Source organism: Pecten maximus, chromosome 16, assembly GCF_902652985.1.
Source record: "Pecten maximus chromosome 16, xPecMax1.1, whole genome shotgun sequence".
NCBI classification, from domain to species: Eukaryota; Metazoa; Mollusca; class Bivalvia; order Pectinida; family Pectinidae; genus Pecten; species Pecten maximus.
In genome coordinates, this window is record NC_047030.1 from 18,854,203 (window position 1) to 18,878,884 (window position 24,682).

General features: G+C 34.5%; 1 protein-coding gene across 1 annotated transcript; it reads left to right on the forward strand.

Annotated features, from left to right (window-relative positions):
• Position 1: 1 nt before the first annotated feature.
• LOC117314826 (cytidine deaminase-like) lies at positions 2-18,524 on the forward strand. The gene is made up of 5 exons (XM_033868933.1): positions 2-183; positions 10,390-10,506; positions 13,606-13,717; positions 14,277-14,334; positions 14,917-18,524. The coding sequence occupies exons 1-5, from the start codon at positions 171-173 to the stop codon at positions 15,046-15,048; spliced, it is 432 nt and encodes a 143-aa protein (XP_033724824.1). The 5' UTR covers positions 2-170; the 3' UTR covers positions 15,049-18,524.
• Positions 18,525-24,682: the final 6,158 nt, after the last annotated feature.

The following is a 24,682-nucleotide window of genomic DNA, read 5'->3' on the forward strand; positions in this document are numbered from 1 at the left end:
GCTAAATATGATTGGTTGAACAATTTCTATCGGAATCAGACGAAGCGCACTCGGGTGTTTCCGGCATTTAACCAAAAAAATCTGGTTAGCAGACAGCTCAAAGTTATACGGACAGTCATTGACTATACTGTACATGTATTGAGTACACAGGAGCAGCCATACACACAAACATGGAAGATTCAGGTAAGTCTTGTATTACTTTGTAGATTGATTTACTCTCAAACTTAACATATCTTTTAAAGCATCAAACCAAATCCTTTAGTGCACCACTCGCTCATTATAATTAATGATAATTACATACATGTACTTGAATAGTAATTGCCATTGCTGTAGGTATAAGTAGCTATTAATATTGAACTGCTCATTCTTTTCTTAAAAACATTTTTTCTTTTATTTGAGAACTTTGACATCAGTTTTTAGATGAATAATTTTCTTTTTTTTCAATGTTTTGTCTCATATGTGCAATTAATTATAACCTTGCCTTGATATGTTTTACTCATAAATGTTTTTTTTAACTAATGCAGGGCAAGATTTGCAGCTGTAAATCTTCCTTTTAAGTTGTGATAAACTAGTAGGGTGTATTCACTTAATTTGTTGAGATGCTGCAAATTTTCAGTTAATTTGTTAATTAGCACACCCATATTGAATTGCTACAGAAATTACAGTATATGTAATATATGTAATTATAAAGTGTAATTAAAATTTGACAAAACTCAACTTACCACTAAAAAGGTGTACATTTAATATAAAGTATATTAACAAATTTGATGTATATTTTCTAGTCTTTCTATTCATAAAAATGAAAAAAAAAATGTTGAAATTGGTATACTGAAACATATTTGTAGTTAATGTAGATCCCAATGACATACTTAAATAATTCACACAAGTTTGAAGCATCATATCATATTTACTTGTTTTAATTAATTAGCCCACCCATGGTTCAGTGAAACTGAAGAAGATGCAATTCAATAACCTGCAATGAGCCAACCCTCTGCTATGAGTAAAAAAAATAAGTGTTGTCCACCCCCTGAATGGTCTCTGGTATCTTTAGAATTAGAATTAGGAATAAATTTGAGCGATAATTTTGGTCTCTAGAATGTGTCTGATCCCAATGCAAGTCTCAAACTAGGGGGAGATAATCTAGTATTATAATTCAGCTAGGCTTTAAAAAAAAACTGTGGGACTGGTGGCCAGTCTACCCAACCCCTGTTCACTCAAGATAAATGTGATATTATATGTTCATGCATGCATGTAATGAATATCAGTAGGTGTATTCTTGACTTTTCTTGATTTCCCAACCTGTAGACTGTGATATATATATATGGACAAACACTTGATGTCATTGTAGCTAAAGTGGGGTATAAAATTATTTACACTGTTATCTCTACCTGAAATTTACAACAGGCTGTGTATGCCTTTTCCTTTAAATTGAGATGATATCCATGTTGATATCTTCATTTTGGTAAAAATCACAACCCTAATCTTGGTCTTATTTTGCTAACCAAAATAGATAGACATGTCAAATCTAATTTGCAATCTTATTGAAGGATTATACATTGAAAAAAATGAGGGAAATCAGAGAAAAACAGTTCCTATATAAAAAATTATATGAAATTTCGAATCATGTTGAAACATTAACTGATTAGGAAAACTACATGCAACCAAATCATATAGTCGGATACCCATGGTTGATTGTACCACACTTCGTATGCTACACTTATCACCCCCGGGGTCAACTCAGTGAAAAATCCTCGATTCAATGACGTCACTCTATACGAAACCAATCAACAAAACCCTATAAGTGTAGCGTGTAGTGCAATCAATCATGGGAATCCGAGGATGACCAAATCCATCAAAACAGTCTATCTAATGCTAATTCAGTAAATCCAGTATGGTAGTAACTAATTATCATTAAAGATATTCATAAGATGTGATGAATTAATCCTGATTGCTTTTTCAGGTGAGATTTATAATTATAGCCCTCGCTAGATGGAGCTAAATACTGTAACAATTTCTTCTTGACTATTTCATAGGAAAGAGAGCTCATTGAAAATCCCATTTACAGTATATTATCATTGGGAAAAACATTTTTTTCTGTATATAATTTACATGTATTTAATTTCTCTAACTTTAACATATTCTTCTTTGCTTGTAACAATGTGACTGAAGCAAAGAGAAAGTGCTGATTGCTATGTAAATGTTCTCCACTCAGGACTACATGTACATTGTACTTTTAAAATTATGTTACTAACCAGCGTTACACATTGTTCCATAGTTAAGACTTAAAGCAACTAGTTCTGTAGATTTCATACTCATTATACAGTGATTTCTTCTTATAAATAGTAAAATGGGCCTAAGAAATAGCAATACCTGGGCTTATACCATAAAAAATATTCTATAAATGTATGTCCACGAGTTTAAAACACAGTTTACTTGTTGATCTTTGTAAAGATTACTACATGGACAAAGCTGAATGGAGTCACATGGGTGCAAAAAAGAGTCCATTCAATCCGTGCAAACCGCATTCTGTTTACGAGCAGTAACATATGTATTCTTGTAGGACCATATTGTAATGTTATTGTTTCACACGGATTTATAGGATTAACAAAATGCAGTTGCGGCACTTAAAACTTTTGTAATTAAGTCTTACTTCTATAAAATATTTTAAAAATATTATATACATGCCTGATAACATTTTCTAACAGTGGTATGTTTACAGTTATTGTCGCTTTTACAATTATATTGAATATTTATTGGGATGTTAAATGTGTCTACCAGATGTTGTATATATATCTTACACACAAATATACTGCATATTGTCTAGAGGTGGACAGGATGTCCTTGGTATATCTCATATGGCTAGTACACAGTTGATTTACAGAGTCCTTGGGAACTGTATCAAGTAAAAATGTATATATATCATTTATAAGCTGCATAAATAAAAACATGTCTGTACACATAACAGATAATCAGTAAGTGTTTATTCAAGGTGCAATCTAGAAGACACATTGGTTCAGGGTACAATCTAGAAGACACGTTGGACTTCTATCCCACCGCACCCACCAATTCTGCAAGCTTCACACATAAGTCACCTCATATAATCATTTAGTGGATAACTGCAGGTCTCTGTTTTTCTTTCATTTCCTCTTAAACTTGTAAATGAAAATTGCATCAAATGTGTTTTTCGTCTAAATTAATCTTCAATATTGTGTTTCCACAAGGCATGCCTCAAAGATACAACTTGATATTCTGAGCTATAGATACCATTAAGTTGAAAACTTTCCTTGCTTGCCATTTTTGCACTCATACACCTTGTACCTGGTGTCTGAGATTCATAGGACATCTGCGTATGCCTGTGTGTACATACATATATTCAGTTCTGTCATCATAGACTTCTGGCATGTTTACCCTACCTTTGAGATAGTTTTAACCCATATCATATACTGTATATATATATACATCACACAAAACGAATACATCATACCCTGTCAGCCTTGTCATGGACTCGTCTCTTAACAGTACTGATATTCTGATGGTACCTTTCTATTTTATATGATGTATTATTACGGGGATATGTATTACTATAGTGATGAGTGTGTACTGTCAACATTTTAGAGAGACGATGATGATTACAAGTCTTGCTTATTGGAATATGTATGTTTGTGTGTCGATCTGTGTGGAATTTATATGTAATAAAAATGTTTTTCACAACAACAACAACAACAACAACAACAAAAAAATGTTTTAAAAAATCTGCATAATCAAAAATATTCTGAAATAAAAAAATCTGTATGCTGTAGTCATTTCATCATCATCATGCAGCATTGACATGATTACATATACAGGTATGAAACAAAATGTCAACTTCAAAAAGACTTCTATTGTTCTTTCCCGCATTTTTAGCATATTTTTGCAGAAATCACAACAAGCTATATTGTGTTGTTACACAAAATCTTGTCCGCTTTGTCATAGACAAAAACTGCTTTATCAGCAATATCTATGATGTTGTCAGAGATTAAGGTCAGGGTAGGTCAGTTTGGATTTGAGAAGTAGACCAGAAAGTTATTTGGTAATTAAAGGTATAAGACATTAACGTTACAGGTTGACTTACTGCTGTTTACATTTAAAATTTGTTTACCAACCACAGAAATGACAGTGTAATTATAAAGTTCTGCTCTGAAAACTTCAAAATATGTCAAATCAGGTAACAAGACTTACTCAGTGGTCAAATCTCAATATTAGTACAAGTGTGTTATATTTCAATTGCCTATTCTTACTGCATGTTTGTACACCGTTCCAGAACAAACACAAGACAAATTATTTTTTCAGCTAAAGAATCCACATTTATCTCCTTTAAAATGGTAATATTATGCAGAACAAACAATGTCAAAAACAATGGTATAGTTGTAAGTTTTAAAATTAGCCTCAGCCAACAATAAAACTAGGGGCCGTGGTGGCTGAGTAGTGTAAGTGTCCCAACACTTTATCACTAGCCCTCCGCTTCTGGGTTGCTAATTCGAAAACCCACGTGGGGCAGTTGCCTGGTAAGTGGTAATGACCGTAGACAGGTGGTTTTTCTCCTGTACTCTGGCTTTCCTCCATCTCCAAGACCTGGCACATACTTAAATGACACCGGCTGTTAATAGGACTTTTTTTCCCCTAAAATTCTATAATAAATTAACGTTTAGGACCAGCTTTCTTTAACAAGTTATATTGTATCGGCTGAATCACCTCATTTCTTTGGTGAAGTTTATCATATTACTGACAAACCAGTCATAGTGGACACCTGTCCATAATGGACACCCTTATATAGTGGACACCTGTCCATAAGGGACACCCTTATATAATGGACACCTGTCCATAATGGACACCCTTATATAGCGGACACTTGTCCATAATGGACAGTAGCAGATTTTTTTCCTGCTATTGTTTGTTAATGTGAAGAATCATTTTGAAGCTGCTACAGTCAACTAATGCCGTCTCTCATAAAATTTACCTGGTGTATGTAAAAATGATTCTATAAATCAAGAGATTATATAGAGTACTATAATAAAACTTTATTCACACTTGTTTCTTCGTTTATAAAGGATATAACTTGTTGAACCTCGATATAAAGATTCCTCTTTATAAGGGATATAACTTGTTGACCCTCTATATGAAGGACACCTCTCTATGAAGGACATAACTTGTTGACCCTCTATATGAAGGACACCTCTCTATGAAGGACATAACTTGTTGAACCTCGATATAAAGATTCCTCTTTATAAAGGACATAACTTGTTGAACCTCGATATAAAGATTCCTCTTTATAAGGGGCATAACTTGTTGAACCTCTATATAAAGATGCCTTTTTGTAAAGGACATAACTTGTTGACCCTCTATATAAAGGACACCTCTCTATAAAGGACATAACTTGTTGACCCTCTATATGAAGGACACCTCTCTATGAAGGACATAACTTGTTGACCCTCTATATGAAGGACACCTCTCTATGAAGGACATAACTTGTTGAACCTCGATATAAAGATTCCTCTTTATAAAGGACATAACTTGTTGAACCTCGATATAAAGATTCCTCTTTATAAGGGGCATAACTTGTTGAACCTCTATATAAAGATGCCTTTTTGTAAAGGACATAACTTGTTGACCCTCTATATAAAGGACACCTCTCTATAAAGGACATAACTTGTTGACCCTCTATATAAAGGACACCTCTCTATGAAGGACATAACTTGTTGACCCTCTATATAAAGGACACCTCTCTATGAAGGACATAACTTGTTGACCCTCTATATAAAGGACACCTGTCTATAAAGGACACTATTGCTTTGTCCCTTCAGTGTCTTTTATACAAAGGATTGACTGTAGTTGATTAATATTAAAGCTGTTATATCTATAGATTTTATACTCATCAAATGGTGATATTTTCTTATAAATTGTAAAATAGGCTTTTAAAAGAAATAGGGATACCCTAATGAGCGTACTGTAAAAAACAATGTTCTATAAATGCATATCTGTTTACGAGTTTTAAAACACAGTTTATCTCGGTTGATGTTCTTATATAATTCTATATGGACAAAGCTGAATGGAGTCCAGGGGTGTGAGTAACAAGTCCATTCACACCACATTCTGTTTATGAGCAATTACAAATGCATTCTCGTAGGACCATATTGTAATGTTGTAGGACCTAATGAATTGTAATGTTATTGTTTTGCAATGACTAGATATTTACAAACATGGATGTTGACCCTTTTTATTTTCATAATTAAGGAAAGTCTTAGTTATATGAGATAATTTTCAAAAAAATTATACCTAATAACATTTTCCAACAGTGATTTTTACATTTATGGAGTCAATCTTTAAAGATTGCTGTTTTTATATACCACGACCAGCGTACAACACTACTAGTCACCAAATGCAATATATGAAACCCATAGTGAAAACTTTATCTACCGTAATTAACACCAACGTAGAAAAGAATATTAACGGGTTCCTAAAAACAAATGATAATTATCATATACAGAGGCAGAGTACAAGAATTTGTTCTGGTGATATCGGTAATCAATAATTTATTCACAAATAGAAGATCAAATTGTTTTTGGTGGTAATATCTTGAAATATGTAACATTTAGAATGATATAAATATATACAACAGTCTGATTTCTTGCAATTACTCTGAATTGAGTATCAGAGATAACAGTTCAAAATCAGTAAAATGAATTTTCTACACAAATCTACAGTCAAACCTGTCTTAGTGACCACCTGGATTAAGCGATTTCCTCTCATATGTAAATTTCTCCCTTACAATGCTATTTACACTATACTAACTACATAAACCTGGATTAAGCGATTCCCTCTCATTTTTGTGATAGTATTTTCTCTTCACAATGCCATTTGCTATAGCTAACTTCCTGAACTTAGATTAAGAGACCACCTGTCATTTGTGACCTTTTTATTGTCTCCCTTGGAAGGTCACATGGCAGGTTTGACTGTCCTTATTACTTATAGGATGTAAAACATATAAAAAATCAAACTAAACCATAGAAAATCATTTTAGAATTTACAAGTTAGATTTTGTTTATTCGTACTGCCGGTTCAGACAAAGTTCAAGGTCACGGAATTGGTGTATTGAAAGTTGCAGGTCTTTGATATGTTTTATTTATTGGTCAATGGAAAAATATCTTGAGGATAAATTGAAGGTAAATATTGACTCCCCTAAATGATCAACTTCTGAAGTAAGCGATTGAGAATTAGGTAATAGTTAGGATAAAGGTGTGTGTTGTGGATACGTTTAACTGTGCCAGGTATACATAGGTTTGGCATGAGTAGATTACAGTATCAGGTCCTATAGTCTCATTTATCAATATACGTACCACGTACATTTGAATATGTACCTACATTTAGGTCGGGAAACAGTTCCATGCTTGGTTACCAAATAGTGATTGGTTGTCAACCCAATACATTCATTCAATTTTTGTTTTGTTGTGATTTAAGTTTGGAAATTGTTTCTTCTGAAATGTTGTAATTCAAATCTATATTGATGGAAATACCTAGATTGATGGAAATACCTAGAGAAATGGTTAACAAAATATACATGCACCATTTATTGAAAATGTAACCTTCAGGTAAATTTTGTAGGAAATATTATCATCAAGTTTGCCACTGTATGTAGAATGCTTTTGAGACATGAACAATTTTTGCAATTTTGAAATGAAAAGATTCAGCTATTTAAATTATGGTTATCAACATTTTTCGCATTGCCCTACATGTATATCTGTGGACCATCTGTCCGTGGTCCGGATCCGTTTGTCCATGGTGTCTGTAAACAATCCTTGTTACTGCTGTTTCTTGAGAAGGACTGGAAGGATATTTCTCAAGCTTAAAATGTAGGTTTCCTTTGGTCCTTAGTTGTGCCTGTCCAATTTTGGGTCTGACTGGGAACGAAAAAAGGGCCATCAGGCAGCCGGCCATCTTGGATTTTGATTGCTGAACTTCATTATGACCAATCCTAGAGAAGTACTGGAGGGATAGTTCTCAAACTTAATATTTAGGTCCCCTATATGGTCCTTAGTCGTGTTGATTCAATTTTGAATATTATCGAAGACTGTCCTATTGGGTTGTGCTTTTCTTAGCAACATTTAAATTAGATTGTTTTTTATTCGGGGCTGCGGTGGCCAAGTGGTTAAGGTGTCCCGACACTTTATCACTAGCCCTCCACCTCTGGGTTGTGAGTTCCAAACCCACGTGGGGCAGTTGCCTGGTACTGAACATAGATTGGTGGTTTTTCTCCAGGTACTCCGGCTTTCCTCCACCTACAAAACCAGGCACGTCCAGTAGGGTCCAGTAAGGAAATAGAGAGGTATTTTCTATACTAGTGTGTTCAGTTGAGCAATGCATGCAGACCCATTGGGTCTCTTGTTTTGTTAAGGGATTTTAATAGAAGAATATGTATATCTCTTTGGCATAAGACAGACATATATACTCTTCCACCCAACATGATTGATCTTGCGATATATCTACATGCATATATCAATTATGGTCTTCCTTTTTTCCTAGCCATCCATTTGCCTGTTCAGCCTTTTGGATATCAGCTCCATTATTTTAATGGAATGGACATTATATACACACATGTCACAGTGATCAATAATCTATCTATATTTCTGTTTTAAATTGATTTTATTAGTCAGTATGATAATAAAGAAATAAATTCCAATATTTATGCAAAAACAATTTATTATTGCCATATCATCATGAATAAAGAAATTGACACTTTACTTTTTCATCTGTCAGGCAAGTAGTTGCTGTGTAAGCACATAAGCCTGTGCTAATTAGGTAGCTTGCACCCTATTTTTCTAAGTATGAATACAGTGTACATGTATTAAAGTACAGAATTCAATTGTAAAAAATTTGACGTTTGTTCTGAATACAGAATGTACTTTAAACCTTTTGAGTTGTCTATATCTTACTGACATTTTCAGTGTACATGTGGACCATTTTGATGTTAATGATTTGCATACTGTAATTTCATATCATGCAAGGACCATCCAAATATGACAAAATGGTACTATTTGAAGTCCAAATTTCAAAAATTATAAAAATACAGTGCTTGTGGGCCGAGACTGCTTACCAGTGCTTACACACCAATAACCCGTCCAGCTACACGGTCCAGTATTCCTCATCCTCTACGAGATTGGCCATATCCACATCATGGCATTGTGGATTAGTGTCCCTTATCAAATTAAGGGCCTTATGGTGCTTCATTCTCATTTACCAGAGTTACTTCCCTTTGTTTTGTTCAATCAAATCGTAGTGATAAGCAGGACAGTCAATTGGAAAATGATGGCTCCTTTAATTACCTAAAGAGTTATACTGCTTTGTTGATTAATAAGTGTATTAGGACTAGGAGAGATGACTACTTTTGACCAGAGTTAATTAGCTCAGTCTGATAGTGTGTCCTTGAAATTGCTCATTTTCTGTTTTGATATCAAGTGCTGTACACAAACAGTCATTTATTTATACGAATTACAACAAATTTGTTTATATCACCAATATTTTCACTCTCTAGTAATTACTAGATCTCACCTGGCTGAAGGCTATGTCCATCTTCCATCTGTTCCCCTACCCATAATATTTGATATAGGCGATTTTAATTTATATAATTGAATAAATTAACTTAGCCTACTCTGATATTTGAATAAAGTGGTAATCAGCTTAGTACCCCCATAAATGACCTAGATCAACTTCAAATTTGCATTAGATAGAAGCAGATGAGTGATACAGGACCATCAGGCCTCTTGTTTTAATCTTTTAGTATACACGGTAATGTCATGTGTTGAACATGAAATGCTTTTCCAACTGCATTGTCGACCTGTACCTCTACTTTGTATAGACCTCATGTTGTCCTTCTCATTCTTTTCCATCTATTCCTTCTATTGTACAAGGCCTATCAATCACTACTCCAGTGCAAACAGAAGTATCTTAATCAATTAATATGTATCAGGGCTAACCATGTTACTTACTTATAAGTGATTTCTGTGGGCCTGAGTAGCAATTTGATACTTATACAGTAGATGATCCTTTATCCTTCACCTAGATTTCTTTTGGTTATGCATCAGAAACAGTAACAATTCATTATAAATCACCGTTAATTTTAAAAGTCCACCCTCATGTTTGATTTGAGTTTAACAAAGTCTTTTTAAATGTTGTCCTAGATATTCTGATGTAATCTTGTTTGATGTTTTATGTTCCTTTCTGCGTGGTGCCTTTTTATTATAGTATATAATTATGTTGAAGAAAGGGGTTTGTGGAGAGTGTTTTGACAATTTAACTATGTACTATTGCTTTTATAACTCACAGTTCACATGTTTATATATATTTTCTGTATTGTAGAGGATATCAAGAAAATGCTGCAGATGAGTGCTAGTAGTAAGAAGCAATCCTATAGCCCTTACAGTAAATTCCGAGTAGGAGCAGCTCTCCTATGTGAGGACGGAACCATCATTACAGGTAACTCACAAGTTAGAAACCATCATTACAGGTAACTCATAAGTTAGAAACCATCATTACAGGTAACTCACAAGTTAGTAACCATCATTACAGGTAACTCACAAGTTAGAAACCATCATTACAGGTAACTCACAAGTTAGTAACCATCATTACAGGTAACACAACAAGTTAGTGACCATCATTACAGGTAACACAGCAAGTTAGAAACCATCATTACAGGTAACTCAACAAGTTAGTAACCATCATTACAGGTAACACAGGAAGTTAGTAACCATCATTACAGGTAACACAGAAAGTTAGAAACCATCATTACAGGTAACACAACATGTTATTAACCATCATTACAGGTAACACAACATGTTAGTAACCATCATTACAGGTAACACAACATGTTAGTAACCATCATTACATGTAACTCACAAGTTAGAAACCATCATTACAGGTAACACAACATGTTAGTAACCATCATTACAGGTAACACAACAAGTTAGTAACCATCATTACAGGTAACACAACAAGTTAGTAACCATCATTACAGGTAACACAACAAGTTAGTAACCATCATTACAGGTAACTCACAAGTTAGAAACCATCATTACAGGTAACTCATAAGTTAGAAACCATCATTACAGGTAACTCACAAGTTAGAAACCATCATTACAGGTAACTCACAAGTTAGAAACCATCATTACAGGTAACACAGAAAGTTAGTAACCATCATTACAGGTAACACAACAAGTTAGTGACCATCATTACAGGTAACACAACATGTTAGTGACCATCATTACAGGTAACACAACATGTTAGTAACCATCATTACAGGTAACACAGAAAGTTAGAAACCATCATTACAGGTAACACAACAAGTTAGTAACCATCATTACAGGTAACTCAACAAGTTAGTAACCATCATTACAGGTAACACAGGAAGTTAGTAACCATCATTACAGGTAACACAACAAGTTAGTAACCATCATTACAGGTAACACAACATGTTAGTGACCATCATTACAGGTAACACAGCAAGTTGGTAACCATCATCACAGGTAACACAACAAGTTAGTGACCATCATTACAGGTAACACAACATGTTAGTGACCATCATTACAGGTAACACAACAAGTTAGTGACCATCATTACAGGTAACACAACAAGTTAGTGACCATTATTACAGGTAACACAACAAGTTAGTAACCATCATTACAGGTAACACAGCAAGTTAGTGACCGTCATTACAGGTAGCACAACAAGTTAGTGACCATCATTACAGGTAACACAACATGTTAGTAACCATCATTACAGGTAACACAACAAGTTAGTGACCATCATTACAGGTAACACACAAGTTAGTAACCATCATTACAGGTAACTCAACATGTTAGTGACCATCATTACAGGTAACACAACATGTTAGTGACCATCATTACAGGTAACACAACAAGTTAGTGACCATCATTACAGGTAACACAACATGTTAGTGACCATCATTACAGGTAACACAACATGTTAGTAACCATCATTACAGGTAACACAACAAGTTAGTGACCATCATTACAGGTAACACAGGAAGTAGGAACCATCATTACAGGTAACACAACAAGTTAGTGACCATTATTACAGGTAACACAACAAGTTAGTAACCATCATTACAGGTAGCACAACAAGTTAGTGACCATCATTACAGGTAACACAGCAAGTTAGTAACCATCATTACAGGTAACACAGCAAGTTAGTGACCATCATTACAGGTAGCACAACAAGTTAGTGACCATCATTACAGGTAACACAACAAGTTAGTGACCATCATTACAGGTAACACAGGAAGTAGGAACCATCATTACAGGTAACACAACAAGTTAGTGACCATTATTACAGGTAACACAACAAGTTAGTAACCATCATTACAGGTAACACAACATGTTAGTAACCATCATTACAGGTAACACAACAAGTTAGTGACCATCATTACAGGTAACACAACAAGTTAGTAACCATCATTACAGGTAACACAACAAGTTAGTGACCATCATTACAGGTAACACAACAAGTTAGTAACCATCATCACAGGTAACACAGCAAGTTAGAAACCATCATTACAGGTAACACAACATGTTAGTAACCATCATTACAGGTAGCACAACAAGTTAGTAACCAACATTACAGGTAACACAACAAGTTAGTGACCATCATTACAGGTAACACAACGAGTTAGTGACCATCATTACAGGTAACACAACAAATAAGTGACCATCATTACAGGTAACACAACAAATTAGTAAAAAAAAACATCATTACAGGTAACACAACATGTTAGTAACCATCATTACAGGTAACACAACAAGTTAGTAACTATAGTTACAGGTAACACAGGAAGTTAGTAACCATCATTACAGGTAACACAACAAGTTAGTGACCATCATTACAGGTAACACAACGAGTTAGTGACCATCATTACAGGTAACACAACAAATAAGTGACCATCATTACAGGTAACACAACAAATTAGTAAAAAAAACATCATTACAGGTAACACAACATGTTAGTAACCATCATTACAGGTAACACAACAAGTTAGTAACCATCATTACAGGTAACACAACAAGTTAGTGACCATCATTACAGGTAACACAACGAGTTAGTGACCATCATTACAGGTAACACAACGAGTTAGTGACCATCATTACAGGTAACACAACAAGTTAGTAACCATCATTACAGGTAACACGACAAGTTAGTAACCATCATTACAGGTAACACGACAAGTTAGTGACCATCATTACAGGTAACACGACAAGTTAGTGACCATCATTACAGGTAACACGACAAGTTAGTAACCATCATTACAGGTAACACGACAAGTTAGTAACCATCATTACAGGTAGCACAAGTTAGTGACCATCATTACAGGTAACACAAATTAGAACCATCAGCACAATTACAGAAAATTCTGAGTAAAAAAAATTTCATTGATAATACAGAACCAGCACTACAGTTAAAGACCTTACACATCAAGCAATCTTTCGTTCATGATTTCCCTTGGGACGTACAGTACTTTGATTTAAAGCCTCTAACAACTGAAGCATCAAAATTATTTTATAGGCTGTAATGTGGAAAATGCTTCGTATGGATTGAGTATATGTGCAGAGAGGACAGCACTTGTCAAGGCCGTTTCCATGGGCCATAGGTCATTCAAGGCTATTGCTATTTCAAGGTAACTTCAAGGTCAATTCCTAAACGTCGTCATGCAGCTGTAAGTGATACAAAATGTTGTTAATGAAGAAAGTATTTAGTTGTGGAGACATGATACTTTGGTATATTTTGAAGACTATAAACCTGCATATCTTTACCTAATGTACATGTGTATTATGTGGGTATCAAAGGTCAGTCTTCGTAGCTGGACAAGGTCAAATGTCCACGTAAATAATTACAAATGTACTTTTAAATGGTTTTTAAATATTCTTGTCAATTTTGAGCGATTATTGTCATGTGATATTTTGACAGGAGTAACCTGTATCAGACATACTATTTTTACTTAGTTTTTTATAAATGAATGACCTTGACATGGTAGACAAGGTGCTAAATCTTAATCATGTGTGTTAAAACTGTAGTAGTTGCAGCTAAAAGACCACTCATTATAGTTTTGCTTTATTTGCACCTGAACAGAAATCAGCAGAGACAAATAAGGTAATATCAATAGATAATTTCTGATATTTCACTGGTGAAAATACAATAAATACCAGGTACTACTTGGTAGGATCTTGATATTTCAGTGACCTGAAGTCGTCCTTCATCGTCCCATGTGGTGCCTGTCGGCAGTTCCTACTGGAGGTAATTATATCCAAATTCTGTATTTATTTTGTCGGATTGAATCTTTATTAATAAAATCTGGGAATATCATCCATGAAATCTGGGAATATAATCTGTGAAATCTGGGAATATTATCTGTGAAATCTGGGAATATTGTCAGTGAAATCTGAGAATAAATTCCATAAAATCTGGGGATATTATTTATGAAATCTGTGAATATAATCTGTGAAATCTGGGAATATAATCCATGAAATCTGGGAATATAATCTGTGAAATCTGGGAATATTATCTGTGAAATCTGGGAATATTGTCAGTGAAATCTGGGAATATTATCAGTGAAATCTGAGAATAAATTCCATAAAATCTAGGGATATTATCTGTGAAATCTGGGAATATAATCTGTGAAATCTGGGGATATTATCTGTGAAATCTGGGAATATCATCCATGAAATCTGGAGATATTATCAATGAAATCTGGAAATATTGATCTACAAGCCAAATATCCCAGTTAAAAAAAGTCTCCTGACAAATGTATCTCGAAACTAAAACATTTAATTATACAGTATCCGATATTTAGAAGTAACATTTAATTTCTGTGCACAGTTTGGGAAGAACTGGGATGTTTATATGACCAAACCTGACAATACCTACAAGGTGATGAAGACAGGAGAGCTGTTGCCATTAGGTTTTGCTCCTGAGGCTCTAGAGGAGGAGCGGATCAGCCAAACAGCTTAAATATGGTGCTTTACCCTGAGGGTCCAGACCCTCAATTTAATGTGGAAAGTTGGAGCCAAACATGGTGATTCAGTGTCTACAGAATATCTTTCCTTGTAGTCAGAATTATAAAAAAAATAAAATCATATTTAGGAACCATGAGCTAGTATGTCAAACCATTTGATAAAAAACTCTTGTTATAATGATCAAAATATATTCTGTCTTAATTGTTATATAACTTTTAGGTAGTTGACACCAGTTTGGCATGTTGGATTGGTTTGTTTGTTTGCTGGATTTATTGCCCTGTGAACAGACATGGTCATTTTGAGGATTGGGCTCCTTGTAGTAGTTTGTGACTACCAAACTGAACATGTAAAGTGTCTTGCCCATGGACACGACCATGACAGCACCAACTGGTCCATTTCTCAGATTTCTGAGTAACAAAACGACTTTGGTAGGGAGTGATGAACCATGCACCTCCGATCTTTACCAGAGGTTACGTGGCCGGCACTCTAATGGACTGCATGAGCTACAACGGTCCCTGTTGAATGGCTTAAAGTTGTTAATATTAGAACTACTGCCTAATATACCTATCCACTTTTTACCAGTTGCTATACTGCCTGATCGTTTATTAAAGGTCGAAAAGTTTACAAATACATACAGTAGCTGATGGACAAATCACAACAGTAGCTAGTGAATCTCATTTGAGTTGTCGACTCAGGCAACCTAAAAATCAGAATTTAATACAGCATTTACATTTTTAAATTGGGGCATATGATTCTTTTCTCGTTTCCTCATGCATGCAGTTGATTACAAAAAAAAGAATCATATACAAAAAAACTTTCATATATATACATGAATATATAATGTATAATAAGTACCGTGAACCTGAATATTTCAAGGGGTTTTGTGATTATAATCCAGAGGTTTTGCAAGGATGATTTTTACATTACATTTGAATGTATAAGTTTTGACTGCGATATATATTATAAAGAACCATTGTGATTGATTAATGTACCAGTATTTTGTACACAGATTCATGCACACATTCAGTGAGCTGTTTTTAATTTGATTCACTGATATACCAATATATTTACCAAGAGATCGTAGGGGCACAGGGGGCCGCAGTGGACGAGTGGTTAATGTGTCCCGACACTTTATCACTAGCCCTCCATCTCTGGGTTTGGGGTTTCGAAACCCAGGTGGGGCAGTTCTCCGGGTACTCCGGCTGTCCTCCACCTCTAAAACCTAGGCATGTCCTTGAATGACCCTGGCTATTAATAGGATGTTAAACAAAATAAACCAAATAGTCACAGGGGGTCCAACCAATTCACTTATTGAGACGTGGAAAGATATGGGAGTCAACGCTTGGTTTTCTCCACAGGGGCCTGACATGTTCCTATGGGCCAGGCTGCAAAATCTATGCACCGGATTGACAATAAGTGATCTAGGGTTTGGACCATAGTGTTAATTTTGTATTCTGGGTCATATGTATTTGTCAAGCTCCTGTGGTTTTATCTTGGTCCTCTGCTTTTATTTCATTGGTTGATCTAACCTCTGCTTTTATTTCATTGGTTGATCTAATGGAACACAAAATTCCCTACTAAAAATGTTCAGGTTTGCTGTATGGAAATTAAGCTATTTTACTTTTGTTTGAATAAGTGTGAAATATTAATCTTGACAATATACAAATATTTCATAAATTCTGCAGGTGTTAGTCTTAATTTTAAGTTCCCTACTGATGAAACTAGAGAAATTTAGGTTTCCTACCTGTCTGTCTTTCAGTCCGTCCACTCAGTTTTCCGCAAATTTGTCAGCCATGCTTCAAGGTATGTTGGTGAAAGTCGGTATAAAACTTCAGTACGAGTAGCTACAGATAAAGTTCAAGTTTTATGGTTTTTGGGTCAAGGTCACTGTTACTATTTTTAGCGAGGGCAGTAGGGGACATGTATTGCTTTAGCAATATCCAGCATACTTGTTTATTATACATTTGTTGGTAATATTTTATTAATTAATGAAAAAATTACCTCATGATATATATCAGGTGAAAAAAACAGAGATGCATATACATAATGTACACAGAATATTTTGTAGATAAACAGATATTTGTATTGGAGTGATTTCTGAAGATTTATTATCATAGATATTTGTTGGATAATGTAATTATGTGTTCATGTGTTGAAATACACACTACTTAGCTGAATGCACTGCTTGTTGAATTACAAATATTGTAATCAAATTATCATGTGTTGAATTATACATTATTTGATTGAATACATTGTGTTGGTTTACACATCATGTAGTTGAATGTACTGTGTTGAACTACACATTACATATCATTTATATTCTAGTTTTACCATGTTTTGTATTTATATCTTAGTGACAGCTATTTTACATGTCTGAGTTATATCTTATATATGAGCATGTCTTAACAGCAGAGACTTACTGTATAGTTGTTAAATTTCATGGGGCGAATATTTTGCAGTTATCCAAATCAAAACTAGTTCATGGTATTAAATTTCATGCAACAGCACCTTGTTAACATTCTGCAGTAAACACTTACCGGGTACAGTAACAATTATTCTCCATCCTCAAAGTCCAAGGGTTCAGTTCTTTTTACCTTTGTAACCCTGTACTGGAGCCCCTAATCTATTCCCTTTCACAGATACTCATAGGCACCAAGTAAGTATCAATTATTCTCCATCTCCAAAGTTCAAGGGTTCAGAGCTCTTTACCTTTGTAACCCTGTACTGGAGCCCCTCATATATCCCCTTACACAGACACTCATAGGCACCAAGTAATATAAGTATCAATTATTCTCCATCTCCAAAGTTCAAGGGTTCTATCTCTATATGCCTTCATTATCCTGGAATTCTGTAATTTACTGCCTCAGCTGAAGAGAACTTCACTTTTGATCGATTGGTTGAGAGTAAGACTGTAGGGACTAAGGGTTCTCTCTTAGAATAAGTCCTAACAAAATCAAAAGCTTTATAAATAATAGCTTGCTGATGTTGACAATAAGTTTACTTCATAGCTTTGATCTTTTTTATAAAAAAAAAACAAAAAAAAAACAGAAGGAATAAAATGTCAGCATAATAACCACTTTGATTTAAATGAAGTTGTCTTTCATGATCAAAGTTCTAGATAAAGAAAAAAAACCAACAATTAGCCTATAGATTAAGATAACGTCTTTATGCCTGTAACATCCGCCAATCTTATTTTTTTGAGTATTTATTTTCATGCGAAATTTAATGATTGCAAATACAGCAAAATGAAATCCACCATGAACATTACCAGCTATACAGTATATATATTATACGTAGATGTTAGTATTTTTCAATCACTACCCGTATAATTATTTTGTGCCTGAACACAGATGGAGCTTGTATCAATATATTTTCAGGTGTGTAATATAGTATTGTCACACTGAAATCACCTGTCAATTTTACATTTACATGGAGTATTTATATTCAGCAAATAAACTTTTTTCATGTATGTTCTCCTGTTTGTGTTTTAAATGACAAAACTATCCTTCAATTATAGCTATAGACATTGAGCAAAAGTATTCACATGATTATATATCACATTATGACAGGTTAAAAACAATTTAATTGTGCAAATACTTTTGTCTGATGTCTGTACCTCGATCACACTCTCAAAACATACACCCTTTAATTACAGGTCAGAGGGAACCTCTTGCTCTGAATGAATATGCCCAACAATTACAGGTCAGAGGGAACCTCCCACCCTCAAGGTATATGCCCAACAATTACAGGTCAGAGGGAACCTCCCACCCTCAAGGTATATATGTGCAACAATTACAGGCTCAGAGGGAACCTCCCACTCTCAAGGTATATATGTGCAACAATTACAGGTCAGAGGGAATATCCCACTCTCAAGGTATATGTGCAACAATTACAGGTCAGAGGGAATATCCCACTCTCAAGGTATATGCCCAACAATTACAGGTCAGAGGGAACCTCCCACCCTCAAGGTATATGCCCAACAATTACAGGTCAGAGGGAACCTCCCACCCTCAAGGTATATGCCCAACAATTACAGGTCAGAGGGAACCTCCCACCCTCAAGGTATATGCCCAACAATTACAGGTCAGTGGGAATCTCCCACTCTCAAGGTATATGCCCAACAATTACAGGTCAGAGGGAACCTCCCACCCTCAAGGTATATGCCCAACAATTACAGGTCAGAGGGAACCTCCCACTCTCAAGGTATATATGCCCAACAATTATAGGTCAGAGGGAATCTCCCATCCTCCAGGTATATGCCCACCAATTATGGGTCAGAGGGAATCTTCCACTCTCAAGGTATATATGCCCAACAATTACAGGTCAGAGGGAACAACTGGCTCTGAAGGTATATGCCCAGCAATTAAAGATCAGAGGGAACAACTTGCTCTGAAAGCATTATTCCCTACATTTTGAGGTTGAAGGGAGACACTAATCATCCAGAGCTTAGAAAAAAAAATCAAAAAAAAATACCGCTAGGAATAAAGTGCATCAGGATTTGTTGACATAAAGCGGGCTCATTATATCACTAAGAATCAGTTGAAAACCCAGTCAATAAACAACAATAAACATGTCAACATCAAGATCCTGCATTTTGGGTATTAAAAGATTTCATTGAAAGATTTTAACATATTAGATCCTTGTGACCTTGGAAGTAGGTCAAGGATGTTCATTTGAACACACTTGGCAGCTCTTATCATTCCAGAATTCTACTAGCCCAATACCATGATACTGGGCTTTTTGGTTGTTGGGAAGTTATTAAAACAGAAAAAGGTAACACCAGAAGGACACCCGTCAGATGAGTGAAGAATTGGATAAACAATCAATTTCAACTTAAAACTAAAAATCTTTTCACGTATGAATATACTTTTTCATCAAATTATGATGCCTTAAATGTTGAAAATACTGTCACATTTAGTAATCTACCTCATAGTATTTTACTACGCTGTTTGTAGTAAGAACATCCAAACAAAATGTGTTTACATAACAGAGCCATCAAGGCATGTTCCTATTCCTGGTATGTTGGGATGTTATCTTTTACTGTATCTCAGTAAACCCAATGTCTGCCACTTCTACTACAGCCACACGGTAACTCCTGTTATCTGTTGACATGTCCAGATTCACTACATACTAATGAAGTCACTGTACATGTGTGTACCATAATTATTCTAATATACCATAATAATTCTGATAAAATTTGTACATGTGTGTACCATAATTATTCTAATAAAGTCTGTACATGTGTGTACCATAATTATTCTAATATACCATAATAATTCTGATAAAATTTGTACATGTGTGTACCATAATTATTCTAATAAAGTCTGTACATGTGTGTACCATAATCAATCTAATAAAGTCTGTACATGTGTGTACCATAACTATTCTAATATACCGTAGCTATTCTAATAAATTTGCTGTACTGTACATTGTGTGTACCATAATTATTCTAATAAAGACTGTACATGTGTGTATCATAATTATTCAAATATACCATAATTATTCTAATATATTCTGTACATGTGTAGACCATTATTATTCTAATATACCATAATAATTCTAATAAAGTATATTATGTGTGTACCATAATCATTCTAATAAAGTGTACATGTGTGTACCGTAATTATTCTAATAAAGTCTGTATATGTGTGTACCATAATCATTCTTATAAATACCAGTCTCTACACACATGTATATACCTTAATCATTCTATAAAATACCAGTCTCTACACACATGTATATACTGTAATCATTCTATAAAATACCAGTCTCTACACACATGTATATACCGTAATCATTCTATAAAATACCAGTCTCATACCATAACCATTCTTTTAAGTACCAGTCACTACACACATGTATATAATGTAATCATACAAATTAATATTATTCTCTACACACATTTGTACCATTATCATTCTAATAAATGGTCACATTAATCCTATACCCTCCCCCAACTCCCAAGTGAGACAGTATTTCCTTTTATTGTGCACATTGTTCAACCTGGATTATCTCCCTTTGACTATTATACTGCACACAATAAAATGCACCGGGGACATAAAACGAACACATATGTCCTGTGTGACTTTGAATATTTCATCAGTTTTGTTGGGAGATTTCAGATATGGAACATCATGAACTGTAGACTTTAGACCTTGTAATGTTTTAAAGTCAATGATATCTATACATTGATGGGGCCGTGGTGGCCGAATGGTTAAGGTGTCCCGACACTTTATCACTAGCCCTCCACCTCTGGATCGCAGATTCAAATCTCACGTGGGGCAGTTGCTGGTACTGACTGTAGGGCATTAGTTTTTCTCCTGGGTACTCCGGCTTTTTGTCCACCTCAAAAACCTGGCACGTCCTTAAATGACCCTGGCTGTTAATAGGATGTTAAACAAAATAAACACTGATAGACTCCAAGCTAGGTTAGATAGACTCAAACAAGTGGAATAGCTCTTTTAGATATTTTTTTCTAAAATTGATGTAATTCTCATGGGAGAATTTTTTCATCAGGAAATTTTACAATGGAGTGTACTCTGTGTAAAGCAACAAAGTTTTTGAGTTAAATTAACATCTTAGCATATTTTGTATTTGTTATAAGCAACTTTTGTTTAAACAGTTTTAGGTTTTGACAAACTATTTGTTTTCATTAGCTATGAAAAAAAAAAAATGCTATCTGAAGCCATAAAGGTACATAGTTGTATAAGATCGTAAAAACAAAAAGTTGCAAACATCAATCATCGCTCCTGAAATCCCAAAATATGATAGTTTCTATACGGTGCTTTCAGAATGGCAAAATGTAGACGCCTCACAGAATTCAGATCTGAATTTCCCAACCTGTTCCAGGTTTACAGCCTACATGACTTCACCTTTTGCTAGGTTTCATGTTTACTATAGTCAGTGTTCTGTGCCCAGTTGTTCAAAAGGTGATTAGGCTAATCACAGTTTTACCACAATCTTAAAATCCTGATAAGTCATTGTATAAAAATAATTTAATTTTGCTTGTAACAAGCATTTAAATTGGCTCAAAAAATTATGTTATCTCATAACATAAAAAAAATAAACTGTGACGTCAGCGGAGTAATCGTTGTTCACAGGATTTTGTATTTATCGATGCGTTTTTAAATATCTGGAGCAAAATAAACATATTAAACTTAATGAAAATGTTTCTTATCGTTGTTAATTAAATTATAAGGTTTAACTGTAATATTTTTTTTACGTTATTGAGCAACAACACAAAAAACTGGGGTGTACTCTTTTCATAAACCGCTTCGCGGTTTTAGCGTTTATTCAGAGTACACCCCAGTTTTTTTGTGTTATTGCTCAATAACGTAAAAAAAATATTACAGTTAACCCTTAACTAACTGGACAAAATATAATGAAAAATCAACACTTGTCAGTCTCTTCCTACCTGCCTATTACACACATTTTAATGTAAAGAAATGAGATTTTCACTAATCAAGTGATTAAGCTAATCACCTTTAGAACAACTGGGCCCAGTCAGAATTCTCAGCCTATTAAAATGCTGAATTATAATATCTGAATAACTTTATCATGTATAGAATTACTGTTTATCTATGATGAATTTATTTCAAGTTGAGCAATATTGTTTAATATAAACTGATATTTTTTCACATTTTCCGATTGGCTAAAATAGTGACATGTGATTCCTGATATATGTACAGGATCCTACAGGCAGACTGCCTTTAGTAATAACATGGAGTAAATCAATCTTCTCCTATAATCAAATGAAAATGAAGACAAGACTATGTAAAAAAGTCATTTTAATATGTCAAAGTATTTGATACATTTCATTAGATATGATACGTAGACCTACCATATTGTGTATGATACGTAGACCTACCATATTGTGTATGATACCTATAGATCTACCATATTGTGTATGATACGTAGACCTACCATATTGTGTATGATACCTATAGACCTACCATATTGTGTATGATACCTATAGATCTACCATATTGTGTATGATACGTAGACCTACCATATTGTGTATGATACGTAGACCTACCATATTGTGTATGATAGGTAGATCTACCATATTGTGTATGATACGTAGACCTACCATATTGTGTATGATACGTAGATCTACCATATTGTGTATGATACGTAGATCTACCATATTGTGTACGATACGTAGATCTACCGTATTGTGTATGATACGTAGACCTACCGTATTGTGTACGATACGTAGATCTACCGTATTGTGTATGATACGTAGACCTACCATATTGTGTATGATACGTAGACCTACCATATTGTGTATGATACGTAGACCTACCATATTGTGTATGATACGTAGACCTACCATATTGTGTATGATACGTAGACCTACCATATTGTGTATGATACGTAGACCTACCATATTGTGTATGATACGTAGACCTACCATATTGTGTATGATACGTAGACCTACCATATTGTGTATGATACGTAGACCTACCATATTGTGTATGATACGTAGACCTACCATACTGTGTATGATACGTAGACCTACCATATTGTGTATGATACATAGACCTACCATATTGTGTATGATACGTAGACCTACCATATTGTAACAGATTACCTATAACGCTACGACTTACGAGGTCTACATATGTATACTACAAAGGGTGTAAATAAACCAGAATAACAAATTTAACAAAACAAACAAATTTCCTCTTCTCCCACCCATCTAATCACTTTTCAGCGTTTATATTTTTAAACTGTCACTGATTATAAATTTTGAAGGACAGAAATTAAAGGACCCATGTTATGGTTAAAAACTCCATTCAACCTATACAAGACCAATTTAATCTGAAAGGACCATTTTTATAAAATACCCAGTGAAACCATATTGTGTATGATACGTAGACCTACCGTATTGTAACAGATTACCTATAACTCTACGACTTACGAGGTACATATGTATATTACAAAGGGTGTAAATAAACCAGAATAACAAAGTTAACAAAACAAACAAATTTCCTTTTCTCCCACCCATCCAATCACTTTTCAGCGTTTATATTTTTAAACTGTCACTGATAATAAATTTTAAAGGACAGAAATTAAAGGACCCATGTTATGGTTAGAAACTCCATTCAACCTATACAAGACCAATTTAATCTGAAAGGACCGTTTTTATAAAATACCCAGTGAAACTTTGCTGGTTACGCTATGAGACTTTGCTACAGAGGTTAAAGACTGCTCACTCGTCAATGCGTGTCTTAGGGTTCGAGATCTGTTCTCCCTATCAAACAAGAGGCCAAATGAGCCGTTTACTGCTAACTGATTAAAGCTGTCCTACAATGAACTTACTTGACCCCTTTTCAAGTTTCCAAATGTCCTTAAATTCTATTACGAATCAATGAAGAAAATTTCTTACAAAATGAAGGTGGTTGGACCTTTTTCAAGTTTACAAATGTCCTAAATTCTATTACTGATCCTATGAAGAACTTTTTTCCAACATGGATGATCCTTGTTACCATGGTTACCCTTTAATAAGGACAGAGGCCAACACAGACCTGTATGGATTCAATGTAGGAAGTGTTGCAGGGAAATGAAATAGCATTTCTTTCCTTTTTTACTGCAAGACATGGTCAGGTTTCTTGTTTGGAAGCTAT